General features: G+C 47.8%; 2 protein-coding genes across 2 annotated transcripts; one reads left to right on the forward strand and one right to left on the reverse strand.

The window, feature by feature from the left end:
* Positions 1 to 3741: 3741 nt before the first annotated feature.
* LOC105278560 (NAD kinase 2, mitochondrial) lies at positions 3742 to 5866 on the forward strand. The gene is given in 6 exon segments (XM_026974049.1): positions 3742 to 3842; positions 5033 to 5117; positions 5205 to 5463; positions 5645 to 5677; positions 5680 to 5832; positions 5835 to 5866. Coding segments are annotated over 6 exon segments (663 nt in total).
* A 7563-nt stretch (positions 5867 to 13429) lies between these two features.
* Positions 13430 to 18799, reverse strand: LOC105278506 (modular serine protease). Its single transcript, XM_011337647.2, has 9 exons — positions 18667 to 18799; positions 17542 to 17932; positions 16373 to 16477; positions 15959 to 16179; positions 15552 to 15767; positions 15104 to 15268; positions 14705 to 15003; positions 14185 to 14341; positions 13430 to 13954 (listed from the first exon to the last, which is right to left on the reverse strand). The coding sequence occupies exons 1-9, from the start codon at positions 18782 to 18784 to the stop codon at positions 13764 to 13766; spliced, it is 1863 nt and encodes a 620-aa protein (XP_011335949.2). The 5' UTR covers positions 18785 to 18799; the 3' UTR covers positions 13430 to 13763.
* Between the last annotated feature and the right edge of the window lie 359 nt (positions 18800 to 19158).

Raw genomic sequence — 19158 nt, forward strand, 5'->3', positions numbered from 1 at the left:
TCGAGATCAATTGCGCGCGCAACGGGTGATGAAATAAACGCGCCGCTTTTCCGCCTGCCTGATCTTTCGTGAGCGGGTTCGCGACATAAGGCAGAGGCTACGATGGAGAGCGAACAAATTAAAACAGATAAATTTGGCGTGACATTATCCATACCGCAGTCGGTGACACGTTCTCGTCAATCCTGATTACTCTACGTACTAATTTTACTGATTAACCTGCGTATCCACATACAAATAACCATAGAGAGTTTTGCGTCCTGCCGCAACCGCGCGGATATTAATAATTAAAATTAATAACGCAGCGCTAAGTACGGCCATGGTACACGCGTGATGATACTTGATGCATTAATGTCGCGCGACAAGACAATGTATCGCGCGATATATTAACGCGGACAGAGTGATTACGCGTCCGCGCGACCGTCCGCGTTTATACATTATGACAATATGACGACTGATTTATGACAATTCGCAAATAGTGACAAACAACTCGGATCTGCAGTTCGAAAAATAGCAAATTGGGAGAGATCGCGCGAAGGAGTGCCCAAAGTCGCCGGTCGCGGAATTAACGCAAATCCATTCACATTGCGAAGCTCCTTGGCCACTTGAACAGCATTCGTGGACGAGAAGAAAGCGCCACGCACGCGAGAAACCGTACATTGCCCTACAAGAGATGCCAAACAGTGCCGGAAAGACGGCCGGAGAACTTTGCATCTGCGAATTCCAGCGAGAATGTCGCCGTATACCGGTACTTTTGAGCCGTCTTCGCAGTTGGTGACCGCCACGAGAAGAAGGAAAGAACCTCGCGGGAGTTCATCGCGAAGTTCCTCGGGTACTCCACGGGGTGCGTGTCTGGACCAAAAACCATCCAAAAAACCGAAACATGTCTCTATGCGGCACGTTTCCTTATTTGGACATCCGCCGTTTCTGAAGGTGAACAGCTGATATTAATTAATTGTGTGAAAATAAAAGCTGACGCTAACTTTCTCGTTGAAACAGAAATGTCGCGTGTAAAGGCTTTTATTTTTATTAATCGCATTAAAGTAAAAGGAAAATGTTTAGCGAAATGTATAATTCTCTTTAGAACTTGCGCGTGGAGAATGACGTTTAATTGTTGCCGTCGAATTTCGTTCCGACAGGTACGTGCAACCACTCGCGAGGGACTCGCGTGCGGAAGCTCTTGGCGCGGGCAGACACCTCGGGAGGGCTCTCGCGTCTTAAGCTGCCTTTGTACTCCGAGTCCATCGAGACGAAAACTTCGCTGTAGTTCGCAGCAATCTGCTTGGCAAACTTCCCGAGTGACCGATATAACGAGGACGGTCCAAACTGCAGTCTCTTACCAAGGAGGGGGACCAAGTGCATGGAACCAGGGCAGCCCAGGCATTACGAGGGACACGTCTGTCGCTGGATCTCCTGGAAAGCATCTCCTGGTCATATACCTAGTAGCTTCGCGCGATGGGAGGACTTCAGCGTCGTCCTGGCAGGATGCATCGAGCAGGCTACATAGAGAGATTTACTGTTCAACTTCGATGTCGTACGACGCGGAACTTCGCGCGAACGAGGCGAGGAAGAAGGAATGGAGGAAGTATGATCACCTACGGCAGGGAGATGCATGCTGCATCTCTCACGTTGAGTACCGCGTTTCAGCGAGAACGCTAATGTCAACGCTGGAGGTTGTCGGAACCATGTCACTCTGCGACGATAACGCCAATGTGGAGGGTAAGCGCTCGCGAAGATCGCTCGAGCTCCTGTTAGAGGTTGCGCGAAGGTAACGGCAAGGAAAGCAGCTACGACGAGCGGGAAGTGACTGCGTTTGCTCGGCAGGAGATTCTTCGACGAAGAAGATTTCGAGGAGGGTGCGAAGGATCTCGTAATGCCCCTCGAGTCTCCGTCGTGTTATCACGCTAAGTTGATTAAACACGGACGACGACATGCATCTCCACCCCCATAAGCTCGTCGCTCCCCGTTGTCCTGTGTTGTGCTTCATCGTCCATCGACGTGCAACGACTAGCCGTGTATCCACCTCTGTCTGATCCACCTCCGTGCAATCTGCCGGCGTGTAATCCGCCGGCGTGTAAACCACCCTCGTGTAAACCGTCCTCGTGTAAATCACTGCCGTGTCCAGCATCGTCCCCGGCCCGCGCCGACGTCGCGCGACACGTCTCAGTGTGTTCGTCGTCTTTGGACCGTCCAATTCCGGCCAAGAGCTCCGGCCTCGTGTCCGGGAGGCCTGGCGCTCGATATCCGCATGCCATTCGCATGGGACACGCGTGACTCGCGATGAGAGACGGGATTACGTCAGCGTCCGTTAATTTGGCCCAAGTTGAATTAAACGCGGAGATTGTTCGACAGCGGAATCCAGGGCGGATCTTGCGAGTGATGCAGATTTCTACACAATGTTTTTACACATTTTTTACATATTACTTTAACTAAATTTAACTAACGTTAAATCCGTGTAAAACAATTATGTATCTTCTCTTTTCTTTTCTTTTCCGCATAATACACAGACGTAAAATAGGACTGCACATGTGCGAGCTTGAATTTCGCTAATACATTAAATGTGGATACGCTCGATCTTCTTACGGAGAGGATATACCGCGGTCAATCGTGCGGAAGAATATATAGTCACGCCGGGGTTCCGGAAAGGGTAGCGGAACGGGCCACTCGCCGCGAAACAGCGGGAAGCGGTTTCGGTTCCGAGTACCTGCGGCCTTGGAAATCCTTGGAAATCGTAGCTGCGGAGGATGTTGCTAATGATTCATCGCTTTAAAGATTCCGCGCCCGTTGTGCACTTAAAAAATTAATAAGTAAAAGCGGCTTCCGACTGGCGTAACTGGTAGATTTATCGCTTCCGAAAGCGCACAGTTTGTTCTGTCAATGCTCGTGGCGCTCGTAAAATAAAATGCCCCGAATTTTTCTTGGTTCACTGCAAACCCGCTATGGCTTCCCGTATGATAATGACAATTAATCTAACCTAATACAATCCAACCAAAAATTTGACAACTTATCACAAATTTATACAAATTATCGCGTAACAATGAAAGCTTGAGGATGAAATTGCTAAGTTGTTTGCTGAAAACGTCGCAATGGCCGCAACGAGTGCTCGGGATCTTGAAGCTGTGTGCCTTCGAGTACTTCAAGGCCGGGCACTTTGATCTATCAAATAATCAGTTGCTGGACCAGCTAAGAAAGCTGAACAAAGAGTGTGACGAGATGATCGCGGAGCATCGCCGGCAGCTTGCTTGCGAGAGGAACTCGCGCGGATTCTACGTAATCTCGACGTCAGTTATCGGATCATAAAAAGGTAAGGTTCTTTGCAAACGAGCTACTTTGCTAGTTAACGAACCTGTCGTTATCATAAAGCCCTCCACGTCAGACCGTATAAATCCACGGTGTAATTTCTCGGGATCAGTACCGTCCGCAATCTTAAAATTCTCGCGACGCGGAAATCACCCGGTGAAATTTTCAATTAATTAATTAATGCTCGTAATCGAAACCCGTCCGCGCGTTCGATCGAACAGGATCGGTGACGCGAGCAGATACGTGGACTGGGCGGACCTGGTAATCGCGATTGGTGGGGACGGCACCTTCCTCTTAGCATCGAGATTGATAAGGAGCAACAAGATGCCGATTTTCGGCATCAACCCGCATTCGAGCATCAGCGATCTCACGTTGCCGATGGAGTATTCCTCGGACATCGACAGGATATTCGAGAGATTGCGCGCGGGCGACTACGGCCTGCTGATGCGGAGTCGCATACGCACGACAATGACTGGGGTGGGACTCTACCAACAATCCCTTCATGTGCACCGAAAGAGCCGCACGCAGGACGAGTTAAGGATCGAGTGAGTGGATTAGCATTCAAGCTCCGCTCGTGCCTCGCGCGGAACGCGACGGCCGGAATTACGTAATTTTTCTGCTCCACAAAGCAGCGCGGCCTGTTCCTCTTACTAATCGCGAAGTGAACGAGCGTTTCTCTCCTGAAGGGGAATCCACGTTGCGCCATTATTTATCTCGCTTTTCTTGCACAAGCGCGCTTGTACTCCATGTTTTACTTGCAAGATTCCCCGGTACTGCTTTGTAAGGACCGGCACGGTAAACTCGTATTCCTCTCGGAAATACCTGCCGTCGCGTTCGCCCGAGCCGCGGGAGGAAGAGTACGTTATGGAATAATAGTATTAATAAATCCGGCGTGTCAAAGCGAACGGAACCGAGACTGTGAAAGGCACGATCTCCTTGCGCCGCCTTTATTCGTGCGCGCGCTTGAAAGGGGAAGTTTCTTCGAGGCGGAATTAACGTAACGTACCACTTGCAAAAAGATAAGGGTCTGAATGCTTTTTAACAGTCGGCGAATGGCTTTGCGAGCGCTGCAACAAACGTAATAAGGTCGACAAGATAGAGAGACGCACGCGATTGTGTCTCCCCCCCGCGTGCGGGTAACCAGCCGACAGAAATGCCTCATATAATTTCGTTAGCTCCATGAAAGTGCACCGAACAAAGAAAAACGTTAAAGCGCAGTCGAGGTCAATTCCGCGTACGCTGAACCTTTATTTATCGACCATGTTTCCGGTATGATACGTAAGATTCAAGTTGAAAATAAGTAGGGCAGTGAAAAAAGGCAATCTGGATATCTGGCTGGATTTTGCGAGGAGACGCTGTGATGCGTCTTCATAGTCTGATTCCGTCCTTCCTGGCGTGGTTCCTCTGAGCTCCGAATTGTAGCTCGCGTGCGTTATAACTTTGGCAATTATGCAACTTGTAAATTACAAGGCCCACGTGGTTATGGCCTGCGCGCAAGGAGAATGTAACTTCTGAATGCGTTGCGGAATTTTACGGAACGCAACTCGCGACGAACCTTGGTCAAATTTATTTCGATGTTTATTATTTGACGAGAAACGATTTGAGGCATTTGATATTCCATTACTGCTTTCGTGCAATCTCCTTTTCGCGTGACGACGCTCTACCACGTCCTTAATTCCTTTCAAGCCTCGAAACGTCTCTAAAGACGTACGCTAAACAAATGAAACCTTTGCAGTGCACTCGCGAGTTCTACTCGGAGGAAAATAGCGGACGCCGTGCAGCCTCGCCGAAGAGTTTTGCCATGGTTAGCATTAAACGAGGTAAACATTATGTCTGATGTATGGCGTTTGTATGTCTCTGAGCGATGTGCTGATCGATAATGTCTCGTGCTCGTCTTATGCCTTTAGGTGTTCATGACTGAAATTTTAGCGGCGAAATCGATCACGTTCGCGATCCAGGTCAACGATGAGGAAGAATTAACGACTCGCTCGTCAGGAATCGGTTTCTACACAGGCTCGGGTTCGCGATCCTGGTTCAGGGAGATGAATCTCCTGCAGACCGAAACCGTTCAGACAGTCGTCGCTATGGCGACTGGCAGAGAACTCAGTGGGAAGGAAACTAGCGAATTGTTGTACAAGTATCACAGCGGTCTCCTATTCCCGCCAGGTAGCGAATTAGGTCGACAAAACCCAAGTACTCTCCAACTCTGCAATGATATTTCTTCGAATAACCATTGAAAATTAATAACGACATAAATCATGAATACAAACGTACATTTGAACAATAAGAAATAGGCTTGAAAAAGGAATTACGGACGCTAAATATACACCATGTGTTCGCGTTACAGATGATCCAAAAATGGCGTACATGATATATGAATGTTTCGCAGTATGCGCTTCCCAAAGTCGCTCCCGGAAAGGCGAAAGTGTCGCAGCATCAGAGTGAAGTCGTTCGGCTTTGACGCCGGTCTGATTCTAGATGGATGCGTGTGCATGCCCTTCAATGACGGCAGCACCGCGCTCTTCGAGATCCGGCCGAATACGCGCTGAAGAATATCGTTCTGCGATAAATCCCATGTAGCCACTCCGTCACATCTCGTAATGTTAAAGCTAATTCACTCTTTATCGCGATAGCCTAATTCGAAGAGGACACGTCGCCCTCGCCTCGCTCTCGGCTGGGGAAGAACAGAGTAAATTGTGCCGACATTGCGCGGAATCTCGGATGACGTAGGACGGACGCGGGCTAAAAGGCTCTCTCTCGAGCCTACAGATTTATCGCGCTCGGTGACGATGGACCCGACGGCTTAGTGCATTTCGTTCTCATCGGCAAGAGAAATGGGCCGCTCTTTCTTTCTGGAGCAACTCGGGACGAGGCGAGAGAGACCCTTCGCGATTTCCACGTTTCTCTCCACGTTTCCATCCACGTTTAACTCTCCTTGTTTCTCTTCTCTCCCTTTCTCTCTCTCTCTCTCATTCTCATCCCCATTTTCCCTTCCTCGAGCGCGAACCGAGCCTCGCCCGGGCTTCCATTAACCCCGTAATTTCGGTTCTCGCTATACCGCAGACGCTCCTCGTCGCGCGAATTGTATCTCCGTGTTCCGTAGGAACGAGCGCACCTATCCGCCTCTTGCCTAAGTGCACCGCTCCACTTTAGGCGAAAGTTGCGGGTGCTCGAGACACGAGATACCGCGCAGGGTCCTCTTAGGGCCGAGCTGCTGGGTTTTCGGGCACGGCATCGCGTAAAGTAGCGGTAAAAGAGTTGCGGGAACGTAAAAGTCGCGGACTCACGTTCAGTCCATGCCAGAAACTTTGGTCTCATTGAAACCGAGAACGAGGAGAACGATCTCGAGAAGGTGCTTCTCCACGAGGCAATTGTACCTTCAAAGAATTTCAACGGCGCTATTTTCCGATCGTCTGGTTCGCCCCTGTAAATAACAGTTCGCACGTACACGAGGCCTGACTCCTCTTTACATTTAATGCCTCTACTCTTTAGCGCAAAGGATAGAATTATCTTGTGGATAATTATGAAATTTTGAACATTTATATAAGAACATGTATTACATGTTAAACAATATATTATAATAATACATTTTTCTACGTATTTTATATATATATTTCTACTCTTTATTATGGATTTAGTTATGGCAATCAGTTTTTTTCCTCATTGATGATGATTGTCACGAGCACGCACGTATCCTTTGGGCGCGAGAAAAGACCACGGCATTAAGCGGTCCGGATGGGCTTCCCAATCGGATTTCAGTAAACGGCCGAGCCGTTCTCATTAATCCTCGCGAAAGCCCCAATCTGTAAGAACAATGGTGATCCATCCCAGACAGTCTCATGGAGGACAAACAAATGTACGGGCAACCGGGAATAACGGGCGACGTCGACCGATCCTTTGTACTTCGTAATTGAACGTCGTCGTCTTCCAGCGAAGTTTTCGACGAGGTGTCATTTCGACGAGGGTCCGGCTGAGATGAAACGAACCGGAAACCGCCGCGAATTTTATGATATTCCCGACTGCGACCCGTCGGCATAATTTCCGCGATGCACCGCGTAGGAATTCATCGCTTCTATATTTTTGAAGCGAGTCCGCACTCGTTTCATGCGGCGGTACGAACAACGGATATCCTTTTAGGATCGTCGATGAAATATCGGCTCGTTATCGGTATCGCGCGGCATAATTAATTAATAATTCTCTCGAAATACCGCGTGATAATGATTTAAAACGAATGAGCAACGCAACAATAGAATGCTTTAGCGACCAGTGATGCGTCATTACGATTATAAACATATTAATGAAGCAAAGCGTTAACGCGGGATTACCGCTCGAGGCATGAAGCGACGCAGACTGGCCGCGCGCGTAGGACCGAACATACGTTGCACATATGGAGCATATGTGTGTGTGTGTGTGTGTGTGTGTGTGTGTGTGTGTGTGTGTGTGTGTGTATGTGTACACGGGTATATATATATTCATGTTTATAAAATAAATAATACTTTCGATGCATACGACGTATTCGCGCGTGTAGCCAAACTCGCCGCGCCGCGTGCTGCGTAATCGCAAAAATCAATATTATCCCCGCGGATTCGGCCGCGCTTCACCTCTGCGCCTCCTGCATTCGCGGCCATACCGTTTCTCTGAAAATTGAGCTGAAATCGCGCTGAAATACCCTCTTTTGCCATCGCCCTAGCCGTCTTCCCTCGAGTGCACTCCTCGAACAGTATAAATTCGTCAACCGATGACCGGTCGCGGCCGTTTACCCTTATCCGAAGATTTAGCTTCCTTCGGTCGGACCGGCGGCGGTAATGGCGGTTCGCGAGATTTATTAGCGGATTCATGGGCGGGACGTTAATTCGCACCGAAGAGAGCTCGAGGGGTCGAGCGGACGAGGAGGATCACCGGGCGAAACGGCGAACGGAAGAGAAGAACGAGAACGGAAGACGGGAAAAGCGGTAGCCGATGTAAAAGCAGTGTGGGAGCTACGAAGGGGGTGACGGAGGGAAAGAGAGAAAGAGAGAGAGAGACAAAGAGAGGAAGCGAGGGAGCTCTAAAGAGGAACGAAGAACGTCACCGAAGTGGGTGGACGTGGACCGATGAGAGGCGGAATCGCGGGTGTACCTTTTTGCGTGGCAACACAAACGCTGACCCTTTTTTTCCTCTGGCTTTAATCCCCGCACTGGTTGTAATTTGATCCGCCTTTGTGGCGGCCGCCACCGCCACCGCTCCCGTATGCATATCGTCCGCTTCCGCTTTGCGCGCAAGGGAAAAACGTCGCGCACGCGGTCACCGCCGCAAAGCGTAGGCGGAATAATGACGGTTAATGAAAATATGAAAGGCTAAACGCAACCGTGCACTACGTTGCTCGCGCTGCGGATCCGCGAGCATGATGTGCGCGACGTGAAGTGGCGAGAAAGCTGGAAATAACGGCGGCGATTAATCGCCGCGTCTAATGCGCTTTGATCAGTCCACTTTGTCATTCCTCTCTCCGTTTCTCTCTCCCTTTCTCTTCCTCTGCCATTTCGAGATATACGTAAAAATGGCCAGGTCGTTGAAGCTAGTCGAGGGCCATTTGCGCCACCGCTTCGTCGATATCGGGGGGTGGCGATATCGTCCATTTTACCGCGCTGAAAAATGAATTGGGTAATAAGCGATAAGAAATTTTTTCAGTAAAGGGTCTCTCTGACGAATTCACCCTCTTCATTTAATCCATGATATTACGCCTACACCCTCCCTGTATACACCCTCCCGGCCGAGTCAATCCGCTGGAGATATTCTACCGGAAGTCGAGCGACGACGCGAATAAACGTGCCACGTCGTCAAATTTGCTCGGCGTATCAAGGGCCGTCACGTGCGTCTCTCGTTTCCGCCTGCACCATTTTAACGTTTATGCGCACCGGCAAGATTTTGGCTCTGTTCAACGATCGTGACGCGCCTTTTGTAGTCACCAGGGGAAGTGACGTTTGCGCGAACCCTCATAATTAAGTGATGACTTATCGAGGAGGCGTTGGTTCGCCACTGCCACCGGCGAAGTTATCCCGACATCGCGACACCCCGTCGACGGAAGCCAAAACGAAGACAAAACGATGAAGCGCGGGAGTCCGCGGGGATGTAAAACCGAAAGAGAGCTGGGGGCGAAGCTCATTTCCCGTCCGCTGACGCTCGATGAATTTCGACGGCAAATTGTCGTGGCGACGATTTCAAGTTTCCCTTCCGGTCGTCCTCCGCGTCATGTCTTCCTGCAAAGGAACCACTCTGGGAAACTCAATTACGCGCGATCGAACCCCAGATATTTTGTACGCGCGACCGCGACAATCTCGATAATATTCACCACGTCTGTTACGGTTTTCTCTCAGTCAGTTGAGGACCACGATATAAATACTCGTTTATCTCCTTTTCTTTCTCGCCATCTTAATGACGTTTAGTCTCCCTTGTTCCTCGTCATCTCTCGCGAGCCGTTGTTTCCACGGACGAACTTCTGATTTTATTGGTACGAGGGGGTTGCGTGGCCGGGAGGGAAGGCCGCGAAGCGAAGGAAACCGGAGATTGTCGCGCAAATGAATTTGAAGTATTGCCATTCTGCATTCTCTCCACCTGTCTCCGGCGCTCGCTGCTCTTTCCGACTTTCCATTATCTTACCTCGGTTTCTCTCCTTCGTTCGCGCCGAATAGCCCACAGGTACGATCTTTTTCCATCCCCTCGTCGTGCGGTTTCCTCTTTCGCGTCTCTTTTTACCGTCCCGTCCCGCGATCTCGTTTCCGCTCGTCTTCCGCGAGCGGCTGAATCGATACCCATTCGGCCTTGTACGAATTCGCTTGGTACGCCGATAAGTCGTTGCAAATGAATCAAGAATCGCAATAAGGCCACTAACGGTAATATTATCTTTTGCCAATCGCACGATTCATTTCGCGAAACTGGTGACATCCGCGTAGCAACGAACAAAAGTACGTTTCGCGTTCTATTCATGAGACTCGCGACAAAAAATTATGAGACTAGTTCGAAAACACATTTAGGATGTTTAATTAGAGTGCTAATTAATTAGAGAGCTGATTAATTTCCAAGCACTCGTCTCGCTGCAGGAAGAATCGCATTGACCGTTTTTCCGTTCTCAAAACAGCTGAACTCTCGTTCCTCTCGCGTATCAAGGGCCCTTCCGCTGCTTCAGGCCGAGTACAATAATATTGTCACTGAGTTAAGTCATCTCGCAGTCGTCGCAAAGAATTCCCATTAAAGGATTTCAAAGGATAAGGCTGCCGGGGAGGAGGGAAGATTCCGGTCCCAAAGCTCCAGGTTAAATTATCGTCCGGGTGTGTTTGTTCCATTTTCTGCACCGCGGCACCGCCGCGCCGGGCTGAAAGGAGCGCAGCCTTTTGACCCGAATACCGAGAAGGAGCGGCGCTCTTCAGCCGCATATAATGTCGCTAAATAAGGAGCACTAAACGGGTTATCCCGTCACGTCGCGATTAAGTCGGGCGATGCGATTTATAACGATTATCGGGGAGCCGGAATGCACTGCGCCGGTTTCGCGGGAAATTTCGTTCGGTGAACGTCGAAGGAAAACGACGACGAGCGAAATACGAGATTACGTTTATAAGTTAAAACGAAATTTCCTCCCCTGAGTCCGCCACCTAGCCGCCTCGCCTGGAGACTTTCCCCGTTCGTTATTACGGCCGGCCGGGCCAATAAAACTAATCGCACTCTTTAATTATCGTAATCCCGGGACATTATTCCGCGCTGTTAAGCCCGACACTAATCATCCGACGTGGAGCGATTCCGCTTATCCGCCGTGGGCAGGAAACGCACGCTCTTTTCCTCTTTCTTTTTCTCGCAGTGGAGCAGACTCACCGAATGACCAGCCGGCGGGAAACGACCACAAGTTGGTTACTTTGTCGGTGCTCGCGTAGGACGATATGATATACCTTGTCGTTTTCTTTTAATAAAGTCGCGAGCAATCGGTTTTTAATTAATGCAGAAAGAAAACATGCATAAACATAGGAGGAGAGAGGGAAATGTATATTTTATGTATGATAATATTTCCATATAGCGAGAAGGGATGACTCGCGAATAATCCAGCAATATTCTTCATCGTCGTTTACATCGTTGCATCCATCGATGCCTCATGGCGTTCGATTTCTTCGCATCAAAGCTCGCGGTTATTCCGCGATTCCGTAGATCGCGAAGCGCATCTAGCTGCCTGCGAAAAGAAAAGAGAAGAGAAAGAAAGGAAGAGAGAGAAAGAGAAAGAGCAAGAGAGGAGAAATTAAAGTTAAGGGCAAACAGGCTGCGGAAGCGGGAGAAAGCGAGGTCGAGCCGCGCGCCCGAACCCCTTTTAAAACGCTCCCCGTGGTGAAATAAATTGGCGCCGGTGTGTTTACACGTTAGGGCGAAATTAAAATTCCTGAAGTGTTGCGAGGTAGCTGCCGCGTGCTAGCAAGAGGTGGAAGAGCGACTAGCCGCGAGAGGGATGGAACGGAGACAGGGAAAGAGAGATAGAAAGAAAGAGAGAGAAAAGTGCGAAAGAAAGAGAGAAAGCGAGAGAGGAAGAGAGCAGGAGGGATGCCGGGGTGTCGACGGTCGGATGCCCGAAGGAGAGAGATGTGTTTAATTAATGACCGGACTAATTAAAAGCCCAAAGAAAAATACACTCGCGCGCGCGATCCGGGAGCGGTGGGATAAGGGCTGCTGGCCGCGCTAAAACACTCGTTCGGCGTTAATGCACAAAAGCGTCGTGCGACACGACGAGACGACGGTGACGGCGATGGAGGAGACGGAAACGAGTCGGCTAATAAGTTCACCTCGTTTCAATTATCTCGCCACCCAAGCTACCTCGACCCCGTCTGTATGATATTCTGCAAAGTGTATGAATCCCCTCGAAGAAGTGTCGACAAATTTACCGGAGCGTCGCCTGAGCGAGCGAAGAGATTTCACTGAAGAAGCTCACAGAGCGATTATTGATAATAAATAGAATAAAATCGCGGAATAGAATTGACAAAAACCGAGGGAAGATGTTTATTGCGAATTTATGCGTTCGCTCGTATCGGATCCCATATGCATTTCTCAGATTTGAAGACTGCTCCGTCTCACGCTAGATTTCCTCGTATCGATCGAGAGCTCTATCGAGGGTAGTTCGCGTGTGCGCACCGTTCTATCACCCGCCTCGCTATACTACCCCCGGTGTAATGATCATACTACGGTTTACCGATGAGCAAACGAACGCATCCTGTTAATGTATGAATCTTGCAGGAAGCAAACGCGGCTTCCCAGATACAAACACGTGTACCCACGCGTGTGCCTCACATCGTTGAATGTACACATACTAGCGCGTGCTAAGGTGCAATAGAGCTCTAATTAAATAATTAATTGCTAATGAGAGAGAGAGAGAGAGAGAGAGATCGTCTACACGTGTGTCGGAATTCTGAACATACATGCGCCCTTCTTACTGGAACGAGCGCACGTACTGCGCTACGTGTGCAAGATACCCTCTGATCTATTGAGCTGCACTCGACCACGCGAGATTATTATTTCAACAATAAGCACCGCTCGGTATTTAATTATTTCCCGCGCAATAACGCAAACGTGAATTCGCGAAAAATACGAGTCTGCGAATAGCTGCGGCCGCGATGGCGTCATCGGAATCCGGAACTCAATTTATCGAGAGGAGACAGTAAGCTCACAAAACAAAGTCCATGCGAGTATCGATGCCATCAGAGATAATCCCGATACCGTTGGGGAAACTCCTGCGGGAGACGCGATACATCGGGATAACGAAAAAAAGGCAGAAAAAAATATATAAAGCCTCCTCTCGACGACACGCGGGACTCCGCGTTACGAATGTGCGTGACGCGACGGCGCTGTAAATAACGACACGTTACTAATTTAGATTTCTGTCAAAGATAAAACCGTCCTGCCGGGCATTCGTCACAACGCTCGCCGCTCGATTGCATTTCGATACGGCTCGATTCGCGTTTGATCGCGTCTAACATTAAAAATTTATAATGCACGTGCGGAATGCATGAAAGCGCGGGTAAACAGCGCAATTGCGACAACGGAATTGTTGCTAGCACAAAGATATTCATCTAAGAAAGATTGAAATAAAAGCAATCATGAAGCAATAAAAAAGCTATTAGAAGCAGAATTAGAAGGCGTTGCCTTGCCTAATGATTTCCTCATTTATTTATTTCTGTGCATATGTCACATGGCAATTAAAGCGCTTCATCGCACATTAAAGCTCACGCAGCTCTTTACACGTCCATAAATAATATTCAACAGAGTTGTCAGGCATAACATTATGTTCTTGATATGGAAATCAGTTTTATGCAAATCGCAACAATATGTAATATTCATTTCTCATTTTTTCATCGTTTCTACGTCCACCTCCACGTCCATTCGTTTGACACGTTGTTGCAGGCTCGATGATGCCAGCGAGGTGTATTTCGTGTGCGTCCGATAATCCACATCCCATGGAAGGTTTACGTATCGCTGACGTAAGCCTCGCGAATCCAATCGCGGAAATGACTGATGGAGGTGAATCCGACGTACGAGTTGTAATCGCAACTGCCTCCTTTCACCGGGCTCACGCTGACGATACCGCGAAGATACCAGAGGCCGTTCTTCTCGAAGCTAAGGCCGCCGCCGCTGTCGCCTTCGCAAACGCTGGAACCTGATAATCGCGCAATTATCTCTCAATTACAATTGATTGTGAAACGCGATGAGAGAAACGCATACTTCCTCGTAATTATGACCATGTGAGATCTGGCCAACTGCAATCATTACCATGATCAATGACATAATCGATTACTGGCTGATGCATCGTATATTACGATGTTTTCCCGTTTCGCATGAGCGACGCGAAATAAATCGCGACTATTCGTGCGCTCGTTCAAGACTCACCGTTCAAGTGCCCGGCGCAGAACTTGTCGGACGTGATGAATCCTCGGAAATCGAAGGGGACAGCGGACAAACACTGCTGGTATGGCACGAACGGCATGGCAATTTCCTGTAAGCTCGTAGTGGATTCTCCTTTGATGTCCTTACCCCAACCGACCACCTGAAATCATGAAGAGGAAGAGTGGCAATCTCACGTGTCCACTTTACGTTTTCTTCTCGTGCTCCGTTCCACCTGCTTCAAGTTAGAAAAATTAGACGATCCACTCGAGCGGAGGACGATCCACCCGCTTCGGGAACGTGCGCGCGTGTATGCGCAATTAACACGAACACGATGTAACGCGTAGTCCCAGACGCGCGGTCAAAGTTTAGCTCGGAATCGTTAATGCAGTTTGCAACTATTAGTTCCCCGGACGTGTACTTTCGCCGGACGCTAAGCCCGCATCCGCGCAATTAATTAAACTGCGCTCTAAGGCGGCCAATTTAGTCGCTTCCCGCGATTGATACTACGGCTCGGACGCGTTACCTTGCCGGCCTGGCCCGTTTGCAGCTGCTCCCGCTCGTACAAGTTGTCCCAATCCATGCAGACGGGCCTCACGAGGGTGGTCAGCTCGAACGGCGTCTTCAGCTTCAACAGAGCGATGTCTTCGGCGAAATTACCCCTCGCCCCCATGTACCGTCCGCCCAATCGAATGCTGTCCACCATGGACTTTTGGGTGTATTCCTCTTTGGTGTCCCAGTCACGATAATGCTTGCCGGCAGCCACGGCGTAATCTGACGCATCCTTAGGCTTGTTATAGACCTCGTCATAGAAGCAGTGGGCCGCTGCGAACGTACGTCAACGTCACGCATGAAGAGAATTGGATAATAAGAATGAGAAATAAAGAAGTGTGGATAATTAGCTAGTGCACTCGTGATGATTCACCTGACACGACGAGATTGTTGCTGATGAGAGTGCCGCCGCATATCTGCTCGTATTGGTTCATGCGTTTCTTGCCGTAAATGCCCACGTGCCAGGGAAAAGCCCCCACTTTGGCCTGGAATCCGTTCACGACCAAAGTGTTGCCGTGCGCGATGGATGTGCCGCACTCTAATTAAATAGAACGTCGTTTGAGATTTTCGTGATGATTCCGACGTGACATTACGCAAGTCGGTGAATCACGAGTCGGAAAATACAGGAATCCTATTATCGTGGATGACCATTATCAGAGAAAAAAAGATTAAATGGAAAACTTAGAAAGCAATCTAGAAGCGACATCAAGTACGTGAAGCGCGAAAGATGTTGGATTCATCCATCGTGTTTTCCGTTGGATTCATCTTTTTGCGTATTTTCCGCCTGATCTCGGAAGCATGAAAATGACAGCTGTGTTCACCTGGCAGGCAGCGAAAAACGCGCTGGTCCCATAAACCATCCTCGAGACACGTGATCTCTCTGTAAGCCGGATCGTTCGTTAAAGGTAATTTATAAGATGATTTACAGGCGAGCGCAGCCCGTGTACCGGGCAGAACACGCTCGCTACAGGACGCCGTTTCTCCCTGGTAGCTGCAGGTGATGTCTACGGTGGTGCTGTTCAGCGGCGGGCATACTTCTACGAAGAGACAAACATCGGAGACGGTAAACGACATAAATTTCATCGCAGGCAAGAAGAATGTTGGCTCTTCCCGTAAGAAGACGCTCACTCTGATAATTAAATGATAATATTAATTAACTCTCGACGGGAACGTGACATAATTGAATCGTCCAGGGCATCTTGAAAGATAAATACCGTAAAGGACTCACTGTGGCACGAAGGCGGCTCGTACCATTCGTTGTTGACACAAACAGAAATGGTGTTTCCGCTCAGCACGTAATTATCTTTACAACTATAAGTAAGGATGCTGTTTAGGGGTACCGTGTCACCGGGACGTTTCGTGCAGTGTCTGCTTTCGCAGCCTCTCAATTGGTAGTGTCCACCTTCTGGCGGTTCAGGCAGTACACAGCCGTTCTCCTGATTCCGGTTCCTGCAATTCCACGAAATCGTTTAAATCCGGGATTTACCGAGTAATAAAAGAGCGAGGAGAACTGTGTATCAAGAAAAAAGAATGAATAAAGTGCGAGTCAAGTTTCTGGTCATTAGCGGATTCACTCACACAGGCGCAACGCCTGTGTGCATAGTTGGAATTAAACAAGACGTGTGATAAATGTTTGGCTTACGCAAAGCAAAGTTCTTCGTCGCTGGAATCCCGACAATCGGCTTTATTATCGCATCTGGCGCTTTGTGGCACGCATTCGTTGTTGCGGCAGCGAAATTCTCCGTCTCTGTTAGAGATAATAATTAATTAAAATCCTCACTCAATCAAGCGTGAACATAAAGTATATCTTCTCGCTCGAGATTGCATGAATCTTAAAGTTACATTTAATATTAATTATTTAATATATGTTTTAGTATTAACTAGTATAACACAGGCGCGCGCTATTTTATTTTTCAATATTAATAATGTTTTCGACTAATAATATTCATCTATTATTTATTATATGCACAATTATCACACTCTACCAAATTGTTAACCTCCACGCAAAGACATTTAACACGGTTTTTTTAAGAGTGGATTTGGCATATTGCGAAGAGTTTTCGACGATTGAAAATCCTTTAGATTTATGCCCGGTTTCTTCATACTTCTCAATAGCTATCTTCCAGATAACTAAAAATTTCTTTTCTTCATTGAAACCTCTGATTACGTATTTAACGGATAGCTATTCTTTATACTACTCACTTTTGACACAAAGTGTCTAGAATGTTATTATTTATAAATTACCATATTCTGTCAAGTTACAAAGGTGAAGAAAACTGATTCTACGAGATATCTTTTGGATAAAGTTATCGAGAGGTGAAGAAATTGGGCTTTAGAAATGAAAAAGTTCTATCCATTAAAATTTTTTTCCTTTTCCGAGGAGTTCTGTGCTATTTATATTGTTATTTGGCATATTGCCTAGAGTCCTCGATGATTTAAAATTCGTTAAAACAATAAATGAAAAAAAGAACTGCTACATATGTTAGCTAATTTTGATCGAAGAAACATTTATTTAATAAATGAAAAAGTTCTACCCTTAGAAATTTTTTCTTTTTCCGAGCAGTTCTGAGTTGTTGATATCATTATTTTTTATATTGCCTAGAGTTCTCTGCTATTGAAAATACTGTAAACTCAGAAATGAAAAAGTGCTAGCCCTAAGAAATTTTACATTTAATAGTAATTATTTAATATATGTTTCAGTATTAATATTACATTTAATTATTTTTATTATTATAATAATTTACTGAGAGAGAGAGAGAGAGAGAGAGAGAGAGAGAAAGAGGGAGAACTTTTTGAGAAAATAAAACGTGCCTGCACTGTCGATTCTGCGGGAATCTGTTCGAATCGGGCACGTAGCCGTCTGGACCAGCTGGACCTCTGTTATCGTTATCGTTACCGCTATTGTTGGGACGAGGCGTATGAATGGATTCTCTGTCTGGATCCGGAAGATTTTCACCTTCGGACGATATCTCGTCCACCTTGTTCCAGCCCGGAGGATGTTTACCATGTAATCCTGGGGGACTGCCGCCTGCTAATCCGGGAGGACCGCGACCACCTGGCGGCCCTTTGCCAGCAACTCCCCATTTATTATGACCCGGTGGATTGGCTCCACCCCGCTTGGATTGGCCCGGTGGACCATTCGCGGCTACCGGGTATCGATCAGAAGAGGAATAGAAAGTCCACGAATCATCATGCGCGAATACTGAAAAGATGCAATTTTTACATATAGTAAATATAAATTTCACTGATGTTCGCTGATTCTTTATCGCAAGATTCTTCGAGCAACGTCATATTAAAATTCTGCATCGCCCGTAATCAGACGTGAGCACGAGCGAACAACACCTGATCCAGTGGAAAAATCTGATAATCCGGTTATATCTCTAGGTAAAAAAAACATGCGCGTGCGGGGAGAGAGGAACGAACATCACAGGCGCCTCGAGGCCGGTTTCGTTATGCACGGGCAGCCCGTGCACCATCGCAACGATCCTTGAAAACAGCAAAAACTACTCAACCTAGACTCATTAACTATATATTCAACCGTCCAGCTTAGACTAGAATTACCGATTTAGTTTGTCGATTCTACCTCGACTTTAAGAGCGAATAAACAAGAAAATTGCTGCTAAGAAAATCACTGTTCAAAGGAGGCATCTCCCAACTCGAAGCACAGCTCGCAATTATGTGTTCACAATTAATAGTCCGGATTTTACAGTGATTCACTGTCGCCCACGCGAAAAATCCATGCCAGTCTCATCATTTTCATCCAAGAGAGATTCTTTGGACGATCGAACGATCAAAACACATGGATCAAAACCATGGAAACCATCCGATTAAATCGTATCGCTGCGTGGAACCAGTGGCCGTTCCTCGCACGGAACCTCGCGACGCGCAATCTACACATCCGATAGCTGGATTCTGAACGTTATGAAAGTTACTCACGCGACGGCAGTAAAACCAGCAACGAGAGAGCCACTGAGAGTGCGACTGTGCGAGCGCTCATAACTGGAGACGCACCGCCGACATGGCTCATAGTCGACGAGGAACTGACCGTGGGCATTCAAGCCGGATCCAATCGACATCCGGAACGCCCCACGATAACCCACAGATTATTTCGCGAACGGAATCGCGCCAGGAAAAAGACTCTGTGGATGACACCTTGTCGGATTGATGCGAGCAACACACTCGTGGAAAAACGTTCTCCTCACCTTGGATACGATGTTGAAACGAGATACTTAACGGACAATCAAAAGATTATTCTATACGTTTCACATACAAGTAGAAAGCATTTCGATATTTCAACGCTAACGTTAAGTAATAATTAATGGACTGCTTTTTTTCCTCTTCTGCATTTTATTATATCTGCTCGCGTTGATATCTGCGGTAATTTTCTATCTCGGTGTTCTATCTTTTTCGAAAAGCACAATTGCGCTT

This window comes from Ooceraea biroi, chromosome 1 (genome assembly GCF_003672135.1).
Source record: "Ooceraea biroi isolate clonal line C1 chromosome 1, Obir_v5.4, whole genome shotgun sequence".
Classification (NCBI taxonomy): Eukaryota; Metazoa; Arthropoda; class Insecta; order Hymenoptera; family Formicidae; genus Ooceraea; species Ooceraea biroi.